Source organism: Sus scrofa, chromosome 3, assembly GCF_000003025.6.
Source record: "Sus scrofa isolate TJ Tabasco breed Duroc chromosome 3, Sscrofa11.1, whole genome shotgun sequence".
NCBI classification, from domain to species: Eukaryota; Metazoa; Chordata; class Mammalia; order Artiodactyla; family Suidae; genus Sus; species Sus scrofa.
Window position 1 is genome coordinate 58,049,349 of NC_010445.4, and position 25,705 is coordinate 58,075,053.

Sequence of the window (25,705 nt, forward strand, 5' to 3'; positions counted from 1 at the left end):
TTCAACCCCTGGCCCAGGAAATTTCCATATGCCATGGGTGCGGCCATAAAGAAAAAATTCTGGTCCTTGAGCTTGGTTTCTATTAAAGAAATAGCAGAGAGAAAAAGAAGAAGAAAAGGAAAGCACTAAATACTGAACCTGTAATTATTTTATTTTTATACACACAGCACAGTATAATTACCTTTATCTATAGGAGTAACAATTATGTCATAAACGGGGCCATCACATATCTTTGGCTGTTAAACCAGCCGGTGCTCCCACCCTGACACTTGGGGTTAAATTACTGTCACCCTGTTGCACTTTCAGACACTCTGTGGTGACAGTAACAGCAGCATGGGGGCAGGAGGACAAGCAGGGACTTCAATTGTTTGTTTATTAGCAAATATACAGTAGATCTAGTTAAGATAAACTTAAATTCCAGTGGCGGCTATAGGCCTGTTCCAAATATTAAAAACATCTGACTCCAAACTCACCTTTTTGATGATTTAGGGCAAATGGCTGAAAATTTTTAGCATATTGTAATGCCTCTCGCTGATTTGTAGTGCCTCCCATTAACAAGCTAATAAAGTACAGTCTGTGTAGCTTAAACTCCAAGGAGCTGTTCTGGGCTATGAGCATTTCTCGGTTTGATACTGCCCATCTATAAAAAAGCAAAAAAGATTTTAACAATAATTAAGAGCACAGACATGTGTGTTAAAATGGTTTGAAACCTCACACATACCAAAAAAAAAAAAAAAAAAAAAAAGGGCCTAGGCTGCCATCTTGTGGAAGTTGGTGGTATCATCAATTCCCAGGCCGAGACTTGTAAAGAAACAAACTACACTTAAAGACACTCTTTAGCCAGTGAAAAATTATTAAGTTAGATGATAATTATGTATTTAATAAGGCTTTACACCAAGACAAGACGGATTCTGACATATCTGGAACTGCACAAGGCTACACTCTGAAGCGAACATCAGCCATAAGACTAGTCTAGTCCTGTTAAACTGACATGTTTATAAGTGAGTCACAAGATTCTGAAGGGAAACCAGCTATCTTTAAACTTTCACTGGTGTGAGACTTGGTGCTACTTGCTTTGAGGTTACAAACAGTAAACTCAGGTATTTACCCTTAAGGTGCTTTCAGACTATCAGAAGGATAAAGCTATATAAACACCATTTAGCATATCATAAAAAGATTTGTACAAACAGTGCCAATGAGGGAAATACGCAGTTTTGAATGATCCAAAGCATAGTGACGCAGGCCTCAACAGCACAAATGATAGGAATAACCAATCCTGAGCTGGGACTACCAGTTAAAAAGGTGAGCACTAAAGCAGAAGTCTATCAGCCAGCTGTTAAAAGTCAGATTTGTAAGCAAGTGGTAAGAAGCACTGCTTGGAGTTCCTGTTGTGACTCAGCGGTAATAATCCCAACTAATATCCATGAGAACGTAAGTTCGATCCCTGGCCTCGCTCAGTGGGTTAAGGATCAGTGCTGCCATGAGCTGTGGTGTAGGTTGCAGATGTGGCCCAGATCTGGTGTTGCTATGGCTGTGGCATAGGCTGGCGGCTACAGCTCCAATTCCACCCCTAGCCTGGGAACCTCCATATGCCACAGGTGCAGCCCAAAAAGACGGAAAAAAAAAAAAAAAAAAAAAAAAAAAAAAAACTGCTTTATTTCTCTATACATATTAATGTGTAGAAGATGTTAGTATCACATTCTTCTTTAATCTGATCTTATAAATATTCCCCACTGAATTCAACTCACAAGACCCCTCCGAACCTGAACTACTGATTTCCTCCATGGACTCTTACAAGTAAAATGCTTCAGGTTACTCACAATGAACTGGCTGGCTGGTGGGATAAGACTTTACAGAGCTGCACTTTCACTGGATCCTACCCTTCCCCAAAGAGGCCTGCACACCCTTATGAGTATTCTAATCAACTTGTTGATGTATCCACATCTTGGAATCAAATCACGAAGCATCTCTGACCTCAAAATCAAAGTCATTTCTAAAAATACTAATCACTTGGACCTTAGACATTATTTACTGACATTTAAATAAGCCTTGGACCCACACCTAGCACTAATTTAATGATGTTGTTCAGCTGGTAAATCCTTCTGACACCAGCAAAGGGCCTCCAGGGGCTGTCTTGTATGCATGCCCAACAGAAGCCACCAGCACCAAAAGCACTGTGCTTGTGGCAGTCTCCGGTCTGCCAGGTACCTTCCTGACTTCCAGATCCAGAAGTGTCTTTAAATCAGGCCACTTACATATACACACACATATGTATCTATAAAATAGAGATGTAACAAGAACCTACACTGTACAGCACAGAGAAATCTACTCAATACTGTGTGACAACTATGTGGGAAAAGCATGTAAAAAGGATGGGATATATGTGTACCTATATGTAGAACTGAGTAACTCTGCTGTACACCTGAACTAACACAACTTTCTAAATCAACTATACTCCAATAAAATTTAATAAATAAATAAATCAGGTTACTCACCATTACCCCCTCTCACTCATAAAAGCATGAGTATGTTTTCCCACTAACAAGTAAGAAGAGGTGGTGAGCTTTTTCTTTTTTGTTTCTGACATGAGATATGTGTATATGTGTGTATCAGTTTTCAAGAGTCAAAGAAGGGAATTAACAGAGAGTAGCTATAAATTTTAGTAAAGGGCAAAGTCCATAAGTGGGCAATTCACAGAACAAGAAAAAAAATCTATTTCAATTTTAAAGGCGATGTTCATGATAAAATGTTAAGGGGGGGGAAGATGTGAAAACAAAAATTTTCCTTCCAGTCATCAGAATTCTTAACAGCAATGATTTCAGGAAAGGTGGATTTCGTGCATCAACTGCTGTGGTGTGGGCTACCACCAATCAGAACAGGGTACCAACTGTTAGAGCAGCACCAACCAAGAGGATGCACCAAGGAACAGCAATTAGTCCAGATGACAGTGATTTTTAAGAACACTGACCTATATGGTTCCCGTCGTGGCGCAGTGGTTAACGAATCTGACTAGGAACCATGAGGTTGCGGGTTTGATCCCTGGCCTTGCTCAGTGGGTTAAAGATCCAGCATTGCCGTGAGCTGTGGTGTAGGTTGCAGACTCGGCTCGGATCCCAAGTTGCTATGGCTATGGGGTAGGCCGGTGGCTACAGCTCCATTCGATCCCTAGCCTGGGAACCTCCATATGCCATGGAAGCGGCCCTAGCAAAAAGGCAAAAAGACCAAAAAAAAAAAAAAAAAAAAAAAAAAGAACACTGACCTATAATGGCATATATTACTGTCATACCTAAAAAGCTTAATAACTTTTAAAGCTACTGCAAAAGTAAACAAAATTTCTTAACTTTCCTTTCTCATCAATGAGCTAACAGTAACTGCAAATTACTTTTCCTAAAAGTAATTCAAGCTATGAATACGAGTTCATAGCTTTCCAAGTTATATATATATATTTACCTTGATTTTTAACTTAAAGAGTCATTTATTTAAACAACGTAATTCCTAATTTACTACTTGAATTTATGTTTACTACAATCAGCAAGCTAAATGTAAACATTCAGTTAACTTCACCATGGTTTTTAAAAGAAACTCTGCTCCCAATCTCCAATGTGGGCCACAAGAGAACGAACTGATGGCTTTGGAACCTTGTTTAAAGAAACACTGTAGAAAGACCAAAAAAATGACACCCAGTAAGGTCACCTATGTCACAATTCTCTTCGTTCACCACCACGACTACATTCTCCTAAAGAAACCTTCTGGACCTCTTCCATAAAAAGGCCCCAAACAACACTACTTACGCAGGTGACTAAGTTAGAGGCAACCCACGTCTAGGCAATTATCTCACAGAAACAGGAAGCATTAATTATCCTCACTGTCAGGCCTCCAAAAAGACTTGGCCCTAACAATGCTCCATATTTAGAATTTCCATATTATTCCAAAAATAATTAAAATAAGATTCCACTTTCATAGTTAGCTGTTCTTTCTTCCCCAGAAACCTGACAGCATCAGTCTGTTTCTCCCTCTGCTCTCACCATTTTGCCAGTCTGGGCTGGTGTCTGTTTCTGGTTAACAGTGAATAAAAATGCCTCTTGCCAGTTCCTACAGCACACTCCACCACAAGCTTTCCAGCTTTTTTTTTTTTTTTTTTTTTTGAGAGTTATAAATATCTTGTTTTTTTAGTCTATCTTAGGGCTATCTTTCTTGTGGTTAAAAGCTGAAGTTCACAGGTATGGACTTGGCTAAACATTACTGGTGACCAAACCAAGTGCTTAAAAAATCCAGACTGGGAGTTCCCGTTGTGGTAATGAACAGGATTCAGGGATAATGAACCTGACTAGTATCCACGAGGACGTAGGTTCAATCCCTGCCCTGGCTCAGTGGGTTAAGGATCCAGTGTTGCCATGAGCTGTGGTGTAAGTTGCAGATGTGGCTCGGATCTGGTAATGCTGTGGCTGTGGTGAAGGTCAGCAGCTGTACTTCTAATTCAACCCCTAGCCTGGGAACTTCCAGTTGCCATGGGTACAGCTCTAAAAGAAAAAAAAGAAAAAAAAAAAATCCAGACTGGCAAAAATCAAAGTGCAGAAAATAAAATTTTTTTTAAAAAAGAAGAACCCTGTAACTTTGCTTTAGGATAGCTAACATTTCATTTCTGATATATTTTTGAGTGGTAATTTCTCAGATAGGAGTTGAGTCCATTGCTAGAGCTACTAGCATTTTACTCATCTCAGAGCTGGGGTGAGTATCTGTCCTTCTTAGATGCTATTTAATAAACCACACAAACAACAGCCTTCACGCCTCAGCTTCACAGGGTCTCAGGAAGGCAGAGCTCAGTATGTGGCCAAACAACAACACATGACAAGTGGTCACCATGTCAGACAGTGCAGTTCCACAGATTAGTGACCTTTTACTGCTGGTTTCCCACCCACAAAACAAGGGTTTTATAGCCTAAATTAGTAACAGGTCAGCATTTTATAAGAACAAATTCCAGAGTCCCCTTTAGCTCCCCCTCCTGGCCTAGTTTAGCTCCTTATTCTTTTATTTTATTTATTTTTTTTAGGGCTGCACCCAAAGCATATGGAGGTTCCCAGACTAGGGGTCTAATCGGGAGTTGTAGCCACCGGCCTACACCACAGCCACAGCAACGCCAGATCCGAGCCGAATCTGCAACCTACACCACAGCTCACGGCAATGCCAGATCCTTAACCAACTGAGTAAGGCCAGGGATCGAACCCACAACCTCATGGTTCCCAGTCAGATTTGTTTCCACTGCACCATGTTGGGAACTCCCTTATTCTTTTAAATGCTTCATCTCAGGAATAATTTGTTTCAATTTTCCCTTTTTAATTTTTTTAATGGCCACACCCCAAGCATACTGGAAGTTCCTGGGCCAGGGACTGAATCTAAGCCACAGCTGTGGCAATGCCAGATCCTTTAACCCACTGGCCAGGGATGGAACCCACTCCTCCACAGCAACCCAAGCTGCTGTAATCAGGTTCTTAACCCACTGTGCCATAGGAGGAACTCCCAATTTTCCCTTTTTTTAAAAGAAGAGTCTTAATCTCTCTACAGTCATGGCTTGCCCACTCATTTCCCAGGATGCTCAAGTCCTTGGTGAGGCTGGATCCAGGTAAGAGACAGGCATGTTAACCTGCTCCCTGAGGGGTAGCCACTGCCTTGGAACTTCATACACACTCTGGCCAGCAACAAACACAACACAGACATTGGAAAATGATGACCCTAGATACTTTGCTTCCTTTGGCTTGTATATTCTTTTGTGTTTTCTTCTCCACTGGGCCCCTCTCTCCATTTTCAATTGGCTTCTTTTTCACACGGTAGCTCTTCTCGCATGAGACTCAGTGTGTGGGCACAGTGAGTTAAGAGTGGATCCCTCATCTCTTCTGCCCACTCAGAATTAAGAACCTCCATCCCTCAACAAAACCAAAAGAGAAAAAAACAAAGGAGAAAACCCTCACATGGTGGGGAGAACAGTCAAACTTGTTTGAACCTTGGTTCCTTTCCTCCAACAGTCCATCTGTCAGAGTGTTCTTTATTTGGGGGTTCTATGTGGCTTTTAAAACTGCCTGCGTCAGCAAGACTGCCTGCCAGGAAGACGGACTAACAATGAGGGAACACATACCAGAAACCCGCTAATCACTGCCACCCACTTTCCAGTGGCAGTCAAGGCTCTAGGACCAGGCACCTTGGCTTGTTTCCTTCATTTCATTTTCTAAAACCTTTCTCTACTTATGAATTGTGTTCTTCACAATACAACAATTTCTCGAAGTCTAGCAAGCATTTTTTTCTCCTCAAGAGAAAACACACACACTACTGAGAAATCACACGCACCGCCAAGAAATCACAACAGTAAGCCCATGTCACATCCCTCTGTGGTTTTTATTTCCAGCCTCATCTAACAGCTAGGAGACGACTCCTGAGGATGGAGTCCTCTCCTATTTCAACAGCCTGCCTGAGACTGTTCATGGCCTATCCAGTCAAAACTCTTCTCTGGTCGAGACTAACAAAATAGTTTCTCTTCTGTGAAAAATCCTGTAATGTTTCTCTCTCTCTCTTATAACCACTCATTAGTTTCTGTTCCCTTACGGCATTCTACTGAGGCTGTGCAAACAGAACTGCAAACTCCCCTAAACAAGTTCTATGAGGGCACTGGGCCGCTCCAGGTGTTGAAAAAAATCAGCTTTCCAAGTCTGCTAGGTTGAAAGTCAGATCCTAGACTATGGAAACCCACCAAGGCAGTATTACTCTTTGAAACACCTTCAGGAAGGCAATCAACTGGCTGCCCCTCAAGACAGCACTTTCAAAATGTCAATAACTGACACAGAGTTACAAGGACAATTTTTATTTTTCTAATTTTCTCCATCTTCCCATATTAAGTTATTGTTACTTTCTTGTTGACACCAGTTTCTTTGGCTCCTGATTCTATCCGCCATGTGAAGGAGGAAGTCATGTTTGTTCAATGTTCTCCTTCAAACTATTCCATCATTTATTGAGTGCCTACTACAAAATAAGCACTATGATAGGTACCACGAGGAATTCAAAAAACAGACAATGCAGAGATCCCATTGTGGGGCAGCAGAAACGAACCCAACTAATATCCAGGAGGATGTAGGTTCCATCCCTGGCCTCACTCAGTGGGTCAAGGATCCCGTGTTGCCGTGAGCTGTAGTGTAGGTCTCGGACACGACTTGGATCCCACGTTGCTGTGGCTGTGGTATAGGCCAGGGCTACAGCTCTAACTGGATCCCTAGCCTAGGAACTTCTATATGTCGTGGGTGCGGCCCTTAAATTAAAAGGGGGGGGGGGAAATAGATAAAGCAATCTAGATGAAGAGAAAAATCTGCACACAAACTCAGAAATACAGAGGCAAGAATAAAAGAACAGGAAGAGTCCCAACCAGACCCATATATAAAATTAGCTGTTCTGTCCCCTCTCTCTACCACATCCATTACCATTCTTTACTGCCTTCTTTCCACTGTCTCATTATCTGTAGTTAAGAGCTAATGCTCATCAGACTCTCCTCTCATCCAATCCTCCTATGGCCTCTGTCCACAGCAATCTTTGTGGCTGGCCTCTGCCTCAACTGCCTAGGCTGCCTGGAGGACCTGCTGTGGCCTTTCACCTTCTTCCCTCTCTCCTGGGTGGTTCCATGAGGCTTCCTCCCAGGAGAGGCCTCACATGAAACACGAAAGATATTTCCCCCCTTGGATCTAAACCAGAATTCTCCAAATTCACGCCCCATATCTTTCAACTTTTGGTACAAGTTGAGTACAGTGGATTTTCTGTACCTTGCCCACAAAAGATGTTCAGTAATTACTGGCTTTGCACTCACCAGTAATAGACAGGAGCTGGAAAAGTTTGAGTTGCTGTAATGGAGATTTCTACTAAACTAACATCTTCCAAACTTATGTTTTACAGAACTCCAATTCTGTGAGTTTTAAGGTGTTACTGGGAGTGGGAGGAGACCAGGATTCTTTGGTTAAATATGCAAACACTGGGTTTTATAAAGTCAAATGAGTTTCTTTACTGTGGGACTGTTGATGGCCCATCTAATATGCTACAGTGGTTCTCTAAGAGGAGAGTATCAGGGAATATCACACAAAGCATTTCTTGACTAACCTTCTAATTCCACATTCTTTTCAGGGAACATCTTCTAGGCCTTAATTTCTCCTTTATAAAATGAATACTTACTTCATAGGACTATTACAAGGATGAATAAGCTAATATATGTAAAATACTTAGAACAATGGTAGGCAAATAATAAGCAGTCAAGAAGAATTAACTGTAATTATCACTAATTTTCCCCCCATGCTGATATTTAACATGGCAATATTCCCAGAAAGGTGAAACAAGAAACTTTTTACTGTACAGTTGGTCCAACGTATCCATGGATGCAGAACCTACGGATATGGAGGGCCAAATGTACCAGGGCATTTTATATAAGGGACGTGAGCATCCATGAATTGTGGTATCCACGGGGCTTCCTGGCATCATGTCCCCACAGACACCGAGGCACAACTGTACAGTAACTGCCACTGCTGCTGCCAAGTAGATGGAAATTAAGGCATGAGAAGCACTGCTTGAGGCTACAAATAAAGAAGACATTTAGAGAAATAATTGATAGATATGGTAGAGTTATCAGTAAGACACTTAGATCTTACAGGAAAAGCACAAAGTTAAAAGGATCTTATAAATTTTCTTCATTCCAAAAAGGAAAGGCCTTGAGTATTTTAAAGGCTAAGGCAGTGCAAATACTCAGTACAGTCTCCAGTACAAAGTAAGCACTCAATAAAAGCTTGACAGAAAACCTGAGAGATTAATGGATAAATGAATAGTACCTCAAATAACTCATATATTACTTCTAAATCACTATAAAACAACACTTAGGTGGAAGATGAAAGTAGAAAGAAGGTTGCCATATTCTGTTTAAGAGGTGTTAGAGGCACTTGATTACATTTAATACTGCAGGTAAGTCGCAATAAAATCTGCTAAAAAAAAATTAAATATACTATAAAGGTAATATTCATAGTACACAATGGTGCTGTTTACATGACATTTATCTTTAATAAACTAAAATAAATTAGTTACCTCATATTTATAATTTATATAGAAATTTGTAATTTATAAATTTACACCGGAATCTATCTCTACCTGTTCACCTGCACTGGTTTTAGAACTTTGCAAAATTTTATAAGAACTGAGAAATATCAGAAACAGAAAACTAAACTATGAATAATTAAATGGTTTAGTGGAAGGAAAAAAATGCATTTTATAAAAATCACCAAGGCTCTTCCCAACAAATTTTTTTCTTGGTAACAACAATCTCAAACACTCCGGGTTTTAAAAAAAAAATCAAAATTCTAAGGCTATGACCTCACAACAATATCCCTGCTTCTGTCTTCCAGCTTCTTCCTTTTGATAACTCTCCTTCCTTCCTCCCCCTCTCTCTTCTTCCTTTCTTTCTCTTAAAACAAATAACCTGATAATCTTCACATTAAAAACTTTCAGCAAACTATAGGCCAAGGCCAAATGTGGCCTGCTGCCTGTTTTGTATGTCAGATGAGAGATGGTTTTTTGTTTTTTCTTTTAACAGTTTTAAAGGGTTGTAAAATAAAAAATAAAATAAAGACAAATACGAAATGGAGATCTTAAGTAGCATGCAAAGCCTAAAACGTTTACTATTTGGCCCTTTATTGAGTGCTGACCCTGCTCTAGGACAATATTTAGCAGCGCTTACTCAGCAATTTCAGATAATTCACATCGATGTAAGTTCACAGTGAATCGTTCAGTTTTACAACGGTAATTAGAGTAAAACCATAACAATATTTGTTCTCATCATGTATATCACTTAGTTCCAATAACCAACTACATTTTTTTGCTAGCACCAAACCCAGGAAATTATGGAAGTTCACATACCAGACTCAGACCACCCGGACAACAGTACTTCAGTTATAAAGCTAGTCCAGGGGCTGGGGTATCCTGGACACAGGAAACCCTTTCCTCTCATGGGAATTCAGACCAGCTGATAAGGGAAGTATGTTCTAACCATTTTCTCTTACTGCACATTCCCCCAAATCCACTTAGCTAAAAAAAAAAAAAAATTCTCGATTTCTCTGAAGTCTACCCCAGTCAAGATATGTATACATTTCGAAATTTCCACTGTACTTTCTAATTACATTTTCTGACAGAGTTCTCTCAAAAGTATTCAAGAGAAAACAAACTCAGTGACTCACTCCAGAGCAGGTCTCAGAACTCTGACTTTTAATGCTTCTAATATTCGATTTAACTCCACAAATGGTTCTTTCTGGCTTGGGTCCACAGAAAGACCAGATTCCTGAAAAAAAAACAGAACTTTTGTTAGTAATCAGAGTAAAGAGGTATGGTAAAAGCATATTCTAAAGTATAAAATATGAGGAAAGACATTAAAGATACCTTCTTTTCATGGATATATGCATAACTGATTCACCTGACTATATACCTGAAACTAACACAACATTCTAAGTCAACTATACTCCAATAATTTTTTTTAAAAAACATAATTTCTTTTTAAATGTGTTTCTCTTGATGATTGAGCCCTAGTATCATTCTTCCTCCTTTTTCATAACAGTAAAACCCCAAATTTTAACTGGGCACAGAACCATATGGAATAAAACTGGGCATGGCTTCACAAGGTATTAAGTCCTAGCCAGCGAAATATAAGCATATACTCTTTGCCCCTTCTTGGAATACAGTACAGCTGGAGTTCTGGCTATCCTGGACTATGAGGACAAGGGACACCTGAGAAACAGGAGAGCTACAAGGAGCCTAGGTCCCTAAGAGCTTCATGGCGCACAGCTACCATAAGTGCTGTGGGTGGCGTACTACCTCCTATTTCTATGTAAGAAAAATAACTTCATTTTTGTTTAAGCCACGGGTATTTGGGGTCTCTGTTACTTGTAAAAAACTTAATCCCAAATGACACAGTTTACTTTAGGAAATTCATATAGACACACACACAAAATCCCATAAGATATAGAGAAAGACCCGAGTTCTTTCTTATCTGAAGTGCTTAATATTGAAAAGACTTAGAATAAGTTTGGTTTACACACTGGCTTTAAATTATTTAACCCTTATGGTCTACGTTTTTCTAAAAAGGAAGATACAATAGCACCCAGTGCCTCAGGAACAGAATTTGAAGACACATGAACTGGAACTGAATCTTACTTAGTTCCTCCACTATGGCTTGTAGGTCTTGGGCAGGGGGCTTCTCCAGACCTTAGATTCCTCATCTATAGAGCAGAAGCAATAATTGCTTCCTCTCAGGGTTGCAGTGAGGAAGAAAAGCACAGCTAGGCTGGTGGTAAATACTCAATACAGGGCCACTGCTAATATTCTGATCGCGTGGTATTGGTAAACTGTTCTGAGATCCCTAAGTTCGCATCTAATAGAAATAAAAGACAGATGCTGCTCACTTGAAGTAAATTTTAGCTTTAATTCATTTGAGGAACAATTCTTTCATCTGGGCCAGATAAGAAGAACAAATATAAACCTCTTTGTCCTTTTCTTCATCTTTGCTATACTAACCTTCCCTATCAAAGGGAGAAATGTTTCAAAAAGTATTATCACTTCTGACCCTTCACTGGGACCAGTGTTGTGGGGCAGGAATAAGGACATAATCTGAGTAACAATTTCTAGGCCTATCATTTTCACCAACTTAAAAAAAAAAGAACAATTCCTGCTGTGGTGCAACAGGATCCAACAGCATCTCTTGAGTGCTAGGATGCAGGTTCGATCCCCAGCCTGGCACAGTGCATTAAGGATCCGGTGTTAACACAGTTGTGGATTAGGTTGCAACTACACCTAGGATCTGATTTCTGGCCCAGAAACTCCATATGCTGTGGGGCCTCCAAAAAAGAAAAGGAAAAAAAAGAAAGAAAAAGATATACTTCCTAGTAAAATGAGGTTAGCCCTGGTGATTTAAATACTAAAAATCTACCTATGGCTAGAGACTTAAAAATGGCACAGCTGCCTGGTTTGTTTCAGCCTCTTGAAGTTGGCACTGTTACCTGGCAGAGCTCCTCAGCTACATCCAGCATCCCTTGTCGAAAGAAGTGCTCCACCATCACCTCATTGAGGAGCCTCTGGCTGTCTGCCTGCCAGCAGCCGTCTATTCCCACACTGCTAATGTCAGAATCAAAATTCTGAAAAACAAGAAAGTGAATCATGAATTGACCAGGATACATACTTTATACGTTTTCACCCCACTTACTTAAACAGAAAAAATGGCACGCGTTTCACTCTGAGACACCTCCAGTAAGTACCCAATTCCAATTTATCTGAAGCCTCTGACAGGATGGAATTTTCTCAATGCTCTTTTCTAAACCTTGTCACTCTCATTGATTACTGCTGGAAGAGTAATAAACAGGTGCATTTTTTGAGGGTATTTGGGGAAAATACATAACCTTATTAGTGATTTCTGTGAATAAATTGATTTCCAGGCATTATACGATTGCAGTGTTTTCAGAGGTGTGCAATGATGCCTGTAAAAGCATGTTCAATGCAGCATTGTCTGATAGGGAAAAAGAAAACCCATAATGTCCAGCACAGGATTATTAACCCATGGCACATCCCAACAACTGCAGAGCCCAGGTGGGAGTTGGGGAAAGAGGAATGGCCAGACGGTTAAGAGAGCAGGATCTGGGACCAATCGACCTGGGCCTGAATCCTGGTTTTATCTTATCAGCTGTGTGATCTTGGCCAAATCACTCAAGGTCTTTGCACCTCAGCTTCTTTATATTTAGTAAAGAAAATAACAGTACCTCCCTGTTATGGGCTGAACTGCATCCTCTCACAGTTCTGAGGCTGAAGTTCTAACTCCCAGTACCTTATAAAGTTAAAATGACATCATTCGGGTGGGCCCTCATCTACTAGGACTGGTATCCTTATCAAAAGAGGAAATAAGGGAGTTCCCTAGTGACCCAGCAGTTGGGATCTGGTGTTGTCACTGCGGTGTGGAATGCTGTGATGTGGGTTCAATCCCTGGCCCAGGAACTTCTGCGTGCCATGGGCACAGCCAAAAAAAGGGGGGGGGGTGGTTAGGACACAGACAGGTAGAGGGGAGACCATGTGTTACAGACTGGATGTCTATGTATCTCCCACCCCGTCCCCCAAATTCCTACACTGAAGCCCTAAAAACCAGTGTGTATTTGGAGACAGAGTCTGGGAGAAGGTGATAAAGGTTAAATGAAGGCATAAGGGTGGGGCCCTAATCCAGCAGGGTGGGGCTCTTATAAGACAAGGGAGAAACCCCAGGGCTCCCCGTCTCTCCACCACATGAGGACACAGTGAGAAGATGGTCATCTGCCAGCCAAGAAGGCAGCTGTCTGCCCTCAACAGGAAATATAGTGGTCAGCCACCCTGATCTTCCCAGTTCCACCAACACGGTGATCCGGAACTTCTACTCTCCAGAACTGTGGGAAAATACATGTCTGTGAGCCACCCGGTGTGCAGTACTTTGTTAAAGCAGCTTTAGCAAATCAACACCTCCCTACTGGTTCCATGAAATGGTAGTTGCTACTGTGCTAGTTTTTGCTATTCACAATTAAAAAGTGAGGCTCACTGCTCTGTATCTACTGGCATGGAAAAATGTCCATAACACTGTAAGTGAAAAAAAGCTACTTCTATATAACTAAATGCCATTTCTCTAAAAAAAAGCAAGAGAGCAAGAAAGAAAAGAAAACTTGCAAATGCTTATAGAAAAAAATCTGAATGAATAAATACACTAAAGTATTATTAGCAGAGATTATCACTGGTGATTATCACTCTCCACACAAAGAGCCGATATTCCTCTTAGGTCAAGCTAAAAGATTTTGTAAAGCACATGTGTGGATGGTTTAGGTTCCAGGTAACACGGATCCCACCCAGTCTCTCCCACCAGATGCAATTACAAAATCAGGACTGAGTGGATAAGCTATGTGAGGAAACTACAAAGTTAGCAGTATGAAGTGGGTTGGGGAAGAAGGCGAACTGGTGGCGAGTTCACTCTTTTTCTCCCTCCAACATCTCTCAGCCTGGATGCAGTGTAGCCAAAACCCAGAACTGGGCGCCCAGAATGCGGCCGGAGAGCTCCAGGAGAAGCTCCAGTTGTGGCACATGGATCAGGAGTGGGTTCTCCTACCAAGAAAGAAGGGGAGGAGTTCTGTGAGGCAGCAGGTTGATGATCTAGCATCGTCACTGCAACAGCTCAGGTCACTGCAGTGGTGAGGGTTCCATTCCTGGCCCTGGTACTTCCACATGCCTTGGGTGAGGCAGAGGGAAAAGGAGGAGGAAGGGACAGAGGGAGGAAGAGAAAAAAGAAAAGAAAAGAAAAGGGAAATCACATGCTTTTTTACCTCCACTTTCTTGCTCAAGTCAGTCTGCAGTTAAATGAGTTTACATTGTAAATAAGTCCCTTCCCAGCAGTACCTAGATTATGTTTGACTAACAACCGGGGGACAAGAATCTTGGGAGACCTTTAGAACTGCTACACAGCAGGCAACCTAAAACTCTGAGAGAAGGGATCCTTTCTTTCCAGTCAGGGGAGCTACGGTCCCAGGAGGGAGGGACAGGACAGTGCAGTGCTGGTGGGATGGTGGTGAGCTGGTGAGGACAGCTGCCTACCAAGAGCGAGAGACAAAAACCCCCACTGCATATTTTCTGTTCTTCTACCTACCTTGTAGCCCAAAATACACAATAAATGTAATAGAGAGCAGGGGTATATAAAGTCCCAGCCGCCAGGCAGGATGATGAAAAGACAGCCCCAGGGAACTATTAAGTATCAGGGGAGGGAGATCACAGAGAGGAAGGAACTCAGAAAAGTAACCCCCTTCCCCACCTAATGTAGTTTTACTAACTTCTGGGCTCAGCCTCAGGTTGACTCTCACACCACAGCCTGAAAACTGAAGGAGGGGACAGACCTAGTTCCTAGGTCCCAGAGTGGCCGCTGTTTGCACACAAACAGGACATATCTCAATAGCTCTGTAATGGCTTTGCAAACGAAGCTAATATTAACATGACAACAGAGAAGACTGATCAGAACTGGAGCCTGAGCCCAACCTGGTCGAGTGCCCACTAAAACAAAAGCACTCGTATTTCTGTAGAATTTAAAGAGGACTCAGAGTCTCAAAACACACTATTAAAAATGTCCAAAATACACTCCAAAATTATTTGGCATATGAAGAACCACGAAAATCTAAATTTATGAGAAAAGATGTTCAACAGACAACAATACCTAGATGACACAGACGTTAGTATCATCAGACATTATAAGTTTATTCAAGTTGCAATTATAAAGTTAATTCAAGAAGGAAGAGCAAACACTTTCAAACCAAAGACAGAAAGTCTTAGCAAACAAACAAGATACAGAAATCACAAGTAAAAACCCTGCGGATGGACTCAATAGCAGAACGGAGGTGACAGCACAAGTCAGTAAAGACGCATAAAAATTATCTAATCTGAACCACCAAATAAAGATAGGAAAAAAAAAAAAAAATGAAAAGGGCCCCAGGGACCCATGGGACAAAAACAGAAGATCATGTCATGTTACTGGAGGGCGCAAGAAGAGTGTAGTGTTGAAAATTTTTTTTTTAGTATTTCCCAAACTTGGCAAAAGACATAAATCTACAGATTCAAGAAGCTCAACCAACTCCTAAAGGGATAAATTCAAAGAAATCCACAATCAAGACACCTCACAAATCAAACTGCTAAAAACTGAAGACACAAAAAAACTCTTAAAAGTAGTTAGAGAAACATGGCACAAGGCTTACATGGGAACTGTGATTCTTTGCTTTTTTTTCCTTCCCTTTTTTAAGGCTGCACCTGGGGCATTTGGAAGTTCCTGGGCTAGGGGCCTAAGCCACAGGCACAGCAACACCAGATTTGAGCCACATCTGTGACCTATACCGCAGCTTGGGGCAATGCCGAACCCTTAACCCAATAATTAAGGCCAGGGATCAAACATGTGTCGGGTTCTAAACCCAATGGGTCACAACAGGAACTCCAGAACTGTGATTCAAATGACTATAGATTTCACAATAGAAACCATGGAGACCAGAAAAAAGCGGCACATTTTTCAAGTATTAAAAAAAGAACTGTCATCCCAGAATTTTAAATCGAGTGAAAATATCCTTCAGGAACAAAGATAAAAACACATTCTCAGATGAATAAGAGCTGAGTTTGTTGCCAGAAGATCTGCTCTAAAAGAACTGCTAATGTTCTTCTGACAAAAGGGAAACTGTACTAGAAGTCAACCTGAAGGAGTTCCCATTGTGCCTCAGAGGGTTACAAACCCAACTAGTATCCATGAGGATGCAGGTTCAATCCCTGGCCTCGCCCAGTGGGGTAAGAATCCAGTGTTGCTGTGGCTGCGATTCGACCCCTGGCCTGGGAACTTCCATATGCCTCGGGTGCAACCCTAAAAAGAAAAAAAGAAAAACAAAAGACAACCTGAAATATCAAGAATGAAGGAATAACCTCATGGTCTCAAAGTTTTCCCTGTCCAATTTTACTTCCACCCCATTATCTTTCATAGGCATTAATCCCCTTAAACCTCTTGCATTTCTTTTTTTTAAGCATATAAATTTAATTAGATGAGATCATTTATATTTTAACTGAAGTTACGATCTCAGATGTCACTGCTTAAATACAGCCCAAGCAATACATGGTTATTTTAAAGCACCTACAGAAACAGGCAGTAAGTAATCTGTAGTAGAGATTACATACTACCTACCATTTACGATCACCACAACGCAGGACAGCTCTCCTCTCCAAAATTTGGTACATTTTTCTTTAAAAAGCTATCTACTCTTAGATGTCAAGTCAGTAGCCTAAAACTAAATATATACATTAACATTTGGAATTGCTCAGACAAAAATGAAAATGCAAAACTCCTCCCAGAGTCTTAGTTTTTATTCATTTTCTTTTGACAGACCCCTTTCTTGGCCTCGTACTTTAAGAATGGAAATGATACACAGGACCTGGATGCTAAAGCAATAATAGCACCCATGCCCTCAATGAAGAGACTGTATCTAGCGTGGAAGAAAAGTCAGAATTGCTAGGATAAGGTTTGCTTATCAGATTCTGCTGGCTGAGAGATGACTTTTTAACAATCAACAATTATTACATCTTTATGCCGCCTATGACAACTACAACACCAGAAGTGAAGACGGTGCTACTTTGCTTCTCTTCTGGACTAGGACGTAGGCACAGAAGGGTGATTGATGTCACAGATACTCTCCCACATTTTATTCCCCCAGACAAATGGCCATTCAAATGAATAAAGGAATGGGTTTCTAAAGATGACAAGAATTTATTTCAAACTCAAGAATCTGCCTATAACTCTCTGAATGTCTGAATGTACCCGATAAGCAAGAATCATTGAGACTAATTCAGATTCCTCCCTGATCCATCAACCTCATTCAATCCAAATACAACCTTCAGATTTCTACTCATTCATTTCATGATTATTCCCCTATTCCATCAACTCCCAACAAATTCATCAGTTGTCCATTCTGCAGGAAAGAAACAAAACAACTTTGGAAGACACAATGGTCAGCTCAAAGCACAGAACATATTTTTTTTTCTTTCTACATTAATTTTTAATTTTTAAATTTCTATACAATTTTTAAAAAGTTTTTGTCTCCCAGTAGTTTTGTTTTAAGAGAAGTATTGAAGTATGGTTGATTTACACACGATTTTAAAGGTTACAGGACACTTAGAACAAAATGTTGGCTATATTCCCCATTGTACAATACATCCCTGTAGCCCTTACTACACTGAATAGTTTGTATCTCCCACTCCCCACCCCATCACCCTCCTTCCCACTGGTAACCACTAGTTTGCTCTCTCTGTGAGTCTGCTTCTCCTGTTATATTCACCAGTTCATTGTCTTTTTTTGATTTCACATATGAGGGATATCACACAGTATCTGTCTTTGGCTTATTTCACTTAGCATAACACCTTCCACGTCCATCCATGTTGCTGCAAATGGTATTATTTTAGTCTTTCTGTGGGTAATATTCCATTGTGTCTATGAACCACATCTTCCCAATCCATCCTCTGTCAATGGACATCTAGGTTGCCTCCATGGCTTGGCTACCGTGATCAGAAGCACAGACCATATTAAGACAGACAATTTTTTTGGCAGTATATAAATACTGTTCATCTAGAAATTTTTTAAACGTTAAGAGTCTAGCATTTAAACAAATTTAAATAGTTTGGTAATAATGCTCTTCATGTAACTTTATTTCTATAAAGGGTTCCAGAGTCACCACAAAATAGGTGCTAAGAATAATCAAATACCCTTACACTTAGGATATCACTACTACATTCAAGTTTTATAACTTATTCCCTAGTATCAGAAAATACAACTAAGCAGGAATAAGCAAGGCATTAGATGAAAATTTCTGAGCTCCCTTCTACCATTCTGATTTTCCCGTTTAAACCACTGAGGTGATAAGTAAACTTTTTCATAGCTTATTTTCTGCTCACATGTAGTAAAAATTAAAGCTAAAATTTTATAAAAAGAGTTGAAGAAATGCAGAACAGCCTTTTGATATAACTGCACGTTCTTACTGTTGCATCAGAGCAAGGATCAGTTCCAGCCCATGTTGCTAGGTGACCAAATTCATTTTCGTGGCTGCCCAGGAAACTGGCAGCACAGCACACAAGCAGCAGCTAGTAAAGAGAAATATCTGACTAGTAGCACTTCTGTCTTACTATACTTTTTCCTTTACATATTACACACAATTTTTTTTTTTTTTTTTTTTTTTTTTAGGCTGTACCCACAGCATGCGCAAGTTCCCAGCCAGGGACTGAATACCCACCAGTGACACAAGCCATAGTAGTGACAATGCCAGATCCTTAACCCCTCCAACACCGACGAATTCCTCTTTCCATATTTTTAGACCAAAAAAAAAAAAGCAAATATGTTCTTAAATGTGAAGACAAGATTCAAAAAACAATCAAAAGCAAAAAAAACACACATTCAAAGGTATATCTGCCTAGAGAAGATGTTTGAGCTTAAGACGAGAAATCCAGGAGTTCCTTGGTGGCTATGTAGAGCTATGACTCTAGTTACAACTGTGGTGCGGGCTGGATCCCCGGCCCAGGAACTTCTGCATGCCACGACCGAGGCCAAAAATTTAAAAAAGTTAGAGGAAGAGGAAGAAGAAGAGGAGGAGAAAAATCCAGGACACACAAATTCATATAACATCTCATATACTTTTAGTATCATTCACTTTGTTTTTTGCTTTTTAGGGCCACATGTGTAGCATACAGAAGTTCCTAGGCTAGGGGATCAAAACAGAGCTACAGCTGCTGGCCTACACCACAGCCACAGCAACACAGGATCCTTAACCCACTGAGCAGTGCCAGGGTTGGAACCTGCATCCTCATGGTTACTAGTCAGGTTTGCTACCGCTGAGCCACAACGGGAATCCAATCATTCACATTTTTGATGGATTAAGTTTTTTTAAAATCTGAAAGCTAGGCAGAGAAGGAGTAAATAAAACATTGTCATGAAACTATGAAATCTAAACAAACTATCCTACCTCTTTGCCACATCATGAACATGCTTACAAATTGGTTAGGATTTAAGGACTGGCCATCATTGTTCACTATCCAAAACCAATCCATTTCTGAAATACATTTTATGAAGCTGTAATTATTGGGCAGGTAGTGATAAACAGTACATGACAGAACTCAGTATTTGTTTTATTATTTATTTTTTGTTGTTGTTGTTGTTGTTGTTGCTATTTCTTGGGCCGCTCCCACGGCATATGGAGGTTCCCAGGCTAGGGGTTGAATCGGAGCTGTAGCCACCGGCCTACGCCAGAGCCACAGCAACGCAGGATCCAAGCCGCGTCTGCAACCTACACCACAGCTCACGGCAACGCCGGATCGTTAACCCACTGAGCAAGGGCAGGGACCGAACCCGCAACCTCATGGTTCCTAGTCGGATTCGTTAACCACTGCGCCACGACGGGAACTCCCAGTATTTGTTTTAATTCCTAGGTGACAATTCTTTACTAACTGTTAATTTTTTTTAAGACTTTTCCATCTATTTTTGAAGAAAAGTTGGCATGTGAACCTAACAATGTACCTACCAGGAATCAATTTCCCTTCTAAACGTCCAATGAATCTGGTTTAGCAGTGAGAGGCAGACTGCAAAGAATACTTAACAGAGGAGTTCCTGTCGTGGCTCAGTGGTTAATGAATCTGACTAGGAACCATGAGGTTGCGGGTTCGACCCCTGGCCTTGCTCAATGGGTTAAGGATCCAGCATTGCCGTGAGCTGTGGTGTAGGTCACAGATGCAGCTCAGATCCTGAGTTGCTGTGGCTGTGGCGCAGGCTGGCGGCTACAGCTCTGATTAGACCCCTAGCCTGGGAAACTCCATATGCCGAGGAAGTGACCCTACAAAAAGACAAGAAAAAAAAAAAAAAAAGGAATATTTAACAGAGAACAAGGAGACCTGGATTCTGGTTCCCTGCAGCCTGGGAAAAGATAGCTACTTCACATACAATCCAGGAAAGATTAGTATCCAAAAAGGTCTTATTTTTTATTTTTTTAGCCGTATCCACAGCATACGGAAGTTCCTAGGCCAAGGACTGAATCTGAGCTGCAGCTGAGACCTACACCACAGCCACAGCAACACCAGATCCTTAACCTAACACTGTGCCACACTGGGAATTCCTAAAAGAGGTTTTTAAAAAAAAAAAAAAAAAAAAAATCCCTGTGGAGTTCCCAGTGTTGCTCAGTGGACTAAATACCTGATGTAGTCTCTGTGAGGATGCGGGTTTGATCCCTGGCCTCACTCAGTGGGTTAAGGATCAGGCAGTACCACAAGCTACAGCATAGGTCGCAGTGGGGCTTAGATCTGGTGCTGCCATGGCTGTGGTGCAGGCCTCAGTGGCAGGTCTGATTTAACCCTAGCCTGGGAACTTCCATATGTCTCAAGTGCGGCTGTAAAAACAAACGAACAAAAAAAATCCCTACCAATCTATAAAAACGACAAATAACCCAGGAGAAAAAAATGGGCAAATAACCAAGAAATTCACAAAGGGGAAAATTCTAATGGCCAAACATATGAAAAGATGCTCAACCTCGAAGATGACGAAGGAAATGCAAATTAATACAACTGGATACTATTTCACATCCATGTGATTTGACTGACTTTTTTTTTTTTTAAGTCTGATAATACCAAGTGTAGGCAGGAACTGAGGAAATAGAAACTGTCACATATGTTCAGTAGGACTGTAAATTGCTACCAACCCTTGGGGGGAAAATGCTAAATTTTTACTAGCAAACTTAGTAAAGGCGATGATGAGGCACATGCCTTATGACAAAATCATTCGTATTTAGGCATATACCAGAGAGCAGTGCTTTGTCAACTATGAGTTGGAAAATAAATGCACTAGTGTCCAATAATCAGCATTTACAGATGTTGCTCCCTTTTGACACATTCCAGTCTCTCCTCTGCACCTCTATTTTAGATGTCAAAAGTTAAGAGATGTGTAGATTGTGCCAGATCAAGGAAGGGGCAGGGACTTACCCACCCTGGTAAGTCCTTAATGTCATAAATAAAGGGGAGTAATGTCATATGGTCAGACATATGCCAAACTACTCTGCCGGGCTTTTAAAAATTTTTAAGATCCTTAAAATGCCCCACAATCTATCCACCTGTCTATCTCTCACAATTATTTTAACTATTATTTCACCTACCTTTCTACTCCCATCAAGCTGCTTCCTTATCTGAACCAGCTACAGAAATCTGCGTGATTATTTTACCAATTCTCCCAAAGACAGTGCACAGCTCTTACAATTCCAGACACACAGAAGAAAAATCCATACATACAGTGGGTGCCCTTAGGGCACTAGAAATTAATTCTTTCAAGGAACTCTAGTTGATAAAGGCTCCTCACAGTCTTAAAATCTGGGTTTTATCCCAGCTTTTCCATCTGCTTTCCAGTTCTGTGACCCCAGGCAGGTTATCTAATAAGTCTTAGTTTTCACATCTATGTATGCCGACCACAAGCACTACCTTATGAAGTATTATTGCTCAAGACTCACTAAACAATGTACATGAAAATATCTATCAGTACCTATCCCAGTGGTAAGCTTTTGATGCACACTTGCTGAATCTGAGAGCCAAGCCATGCCCCCAAACCTTCTGATTCCACATTTAAAAGAGCTTCATTTTAAAAATTTTATTTATTTTTTTCCCCACCTGTGGCATGTGGAAGTTCCCGGTCTGGGATCAAACCCGCACCACTGCAAAAACCCAAGCCGCTGCAGAGACAGTGCCAGATACTTAACCCACTGTACCACAAGGGAACTCCAAAAGAGCTTCATTTTAGAAAACATAAGTTCAAAATCACATTAAAAGAGGATTGGGGGAAGACGGCAGAGTAGAATGACTTAAGCTCACCTTCTCTCACGAAAACACCAAAATTCAAACTAACCACTGAACAACCATCAACAGAACAGACTAGAAACTACCAAAAAAGATATCCTACACCCAAAGACAAAGAAGAAGCAGGCACAACAACAACAAAAAAAGGCAAAGAAAAATGAGCCCTCCTATTTCTTGTCCCTACTTCTCTCAGCATGTGGGTTTTGTTTCCCACAAAAGACCAGATTCTTTCCATTGGGCTCACATGTTTCCAGCCCTTTTTCCATAAGTGCCCTGCTGAGAAAGATGCTAGGGAAGAAGAGTGTTAAGGTATCCACCTGGAGCAAACAACGGTGACCAAGCTGGATGGGTCAGACTCATCCTCAGACCATGTGCTGTGGGCAGAGTAGACACGGTACTGAGAATATGGCTGCTCATATTCAAATCACATGACTTAAAAAGGAACGTCTTCTGGGAGTTCCCATCATGGCACAATGGTTAACGAATCCGACTAGGAACCATGAGGTTGCGGGTTCGACCCCTGCCCTTGCTCAGTGGGTTGTGGTGTAGATTGCAGACGCGGCTCGGATCCCGCGTTGCTGTGGCCCTGGTGTAGGCCAGCAGCTTCAGCTCCGATTAGACCCCTAGCCTGGGAACTTCCATATGCCGCGGCAGCGACCCAAGAAATAGCAAAAAGACAAAAAAAAAAAAAAAAAAAAAAAAAAAGGAACATCTTCTATCCTGACCACAAAAATATGAGATTTTTATTGAATGCCTGGCTAGCAATTCGAGGTGGGGGTTGATTTGATATATATTTTAAGGAATATGTCCCTAGCTGCTTCTTATTTCTGTCTTTTTATGACTGTTTACCATTCCTTTTCAGTAATTCACCCAAAATATAAATCAAATTTTAAGTCTATTATTTCAGAATTCAACTTAGTTCTATTCCTGTTCAAAGTAAGTTTTCTACCCTTTTTCATGTCCTTTCTTCCTTCATAGTAACATCTCTCTACTACATAAAGATTTACCCATGACATAATAAGAGAACTTTACAGCTAGTACTTATCTGACCTCACCCACTCTACTGAAACTACTGTTAAAGGCTAACCTCCCAAAATTATCTCCCATAGGTATCCTTTTCTCCTCTCATACCGCAGTCATACCTACAAAAGAGACAGTTCCAAATGGCTCACCTTAAAATATTCTCTATTGCACTTTTTATAGCCTTATTCCATTAATTTTTAATAGTCACCATTTCACCTCATCTATGAATGTAGATGCTCCATCTAGTGGCAGAAGATTGGCTTAGGCAATGCGGTTTCAAAAAAAATTTTTTTACCATTATTTTCCCCCTTAAAGCAATACCACCCCTAGTATAGCACAGTGTTTAAGAACAAAGTCTCGAGTGAGACCGTTCCCCAAACCTTGACTCACCACTTCCAAGCTGTACACCTGGGGTATGTTACTCAATATTTCTGAATTTTAGTTCCCTCATATGTAAAATGAGAATAATGTACCTGCATCGTGGGCTATAAATGTATGCAAAGCTCTCAGTTCAGTACCTGGAACATGGTCAACACGCAATAAGTGAGAGCTATTTATTTTCCTACTCTTGACTTCTCCTTAATCTAATTTCATCCTATTTAATGAGGGCAAGCAAATCCTCAAATGCTTTTATCATTCCCCAGCTTTCCCCTGGATCTCCCTGGACCAAATCCCTAGGCTTTCCATCACCTGCCTTTCCCCAGCCTGGTCCTGCCCTGTTCCTGACAGGGCAGCCGCTCCAAGCAAGTCAGTCTCCGAGAGACTCCACTCCAGACCCACAGAAGACCACACCTCACAGCTCTGCTGCTGGAGATCTTACCCATTCTTTCTTCTAAGTCAAATTTAAAATATCAACTCCGACTGACAGAACATTGTAAATCAACTACACATTTTTAAAAAATTAAAAAAATAAACTGTCAGCTCCACAAACCTTAACCAAAAGTACCATGATCTTCCTTTACTCTTGAGAATAAGCAGAGCCCAGCCTGTGCCAACTTATTTTCTGTTGCCTCAGAATCTTCCCAGTTCTTCTGTGTACACGAAGCACTCTTACCCAGCCAAACTAGACCATAATCTCTCAAAGAACATGTGCTATGATTCACCTTCAACTAACTGTCCCACAGCAAATTTTAGACACTAAAATCTTAGCACTCTTTCTCTCTCGCTCTCTCTCTCTCACACACACACAAGTCCAAAGCTGCAACTGTTTTAATTGACTTTTCTTACTTAGGAGTTAAACTTAAAAAAAAAAAAAAAGTCAAAAAGACTACATAAAACACTAAAAAAAAAAATACTCTAAACAGGAGAGAAGTCTAGATTTTCTTAAAATAGAGAAAGAAATAAATAATCCAACACATGATTTGTTTTTACTAAAAAAAATTTTTTGCCATAGAACCGTAGGGTCGGTATTACGTATTTTAAATTGCGATTTTACTCTGGGCATCTGAAAACAGTCAACACATTAAAGCAGAAATTTCAATAACTCTTTATGTTTGCAACAATTAAAAGCCAGAAAATGTCTTGGCTAAGGTCATAAACTTCTTTTCTGCATGTGTTTTCAGGGAAGTGATGACTGAAGAGCTTTCAAAGAAGCATTCAGACACTGAAGGAAAAAAATAAATCATTTAAGCATGTCGAAAATGTACTGAAGTTCCTTACTCAAAACCAGCTCATACAAGAGTCACCAGCTTCTGGACTGTCCTCCTCTCAGCAGGGTGGGAACATGTGTCCATGACACAGCACTCAGAGGCTGCTAGACGGCATTCCAGTTTATTACTCAAGGCTGTTCGCTTGTGGTACTTAAAGGCTTGAGCCACAATGGCTTGACCTTTATCCTGTTTGTTGACAATCCACACAAGTCCACCCAGCCTTTACATAGGTGGCCCAGGAAGCCTGCACAAATTTACCAGGTGCAAACCAGAAGAGCAGGAAGACTTTCCCAAGTCAATGGAGTCTTAAATGACAATGGCCAACACAGAATCCCTCATGTGTGTGAGACGCTCATGAACAAGGTCTAGGTAGTTCTGAGGGGTGAGAGCTTCCTAAGTAAATCCCACCAAAAAAAAAAAAAAAAAAAAGAAACAACAAAACAAACAAAAATAAAAACAAAAAAACTGGAAGAAAAAATGCACTGAAAGATGTCAAGAGACCTGGGCTAAGACAACCAGGCTTTCTGCTGTGGCCTAGGACCATAATCCAATGAGTACCACCAGTGTCAACTTAATGATGTAGTTTCATATGACAG

At 40.8% G+C, this 25,705-nt stretch overlaps 1 protein-coding gene across 2 annotated transcripts in view; it reads right to left on the reverse strand.

The window, feature by feature from the left end:
- The window catches only part of RMND5A (required for meiotic nuclear division 5 homolog A), a 58,829-nt gene that overhangs the window by 11,325 nt on the left and 21,799 nt on the right, over window positions 1–25,705 (reverse strand). For both annotated transcript variants that reach the window (XM_021087278.1, XM_021087279.1), the window contains exons 3-5: window positions 12,054–12,188; window positions 10,242–10,342; window positions 474–640 (exon numbers count right to left, since the gene is read on the reverse strand). In XM_021087278.1, coding sequence (XP_020942937.1) covers window positions 474–640; window positions 10,242–10,342; window positions 12,054–12,188 — 403 coding nt within the window. The remainder of the gene's footprint in view (window positions 1–473; window positions 641–10,241; window positions 10,343–12,053; window positions 12,189–25,705) is intronic.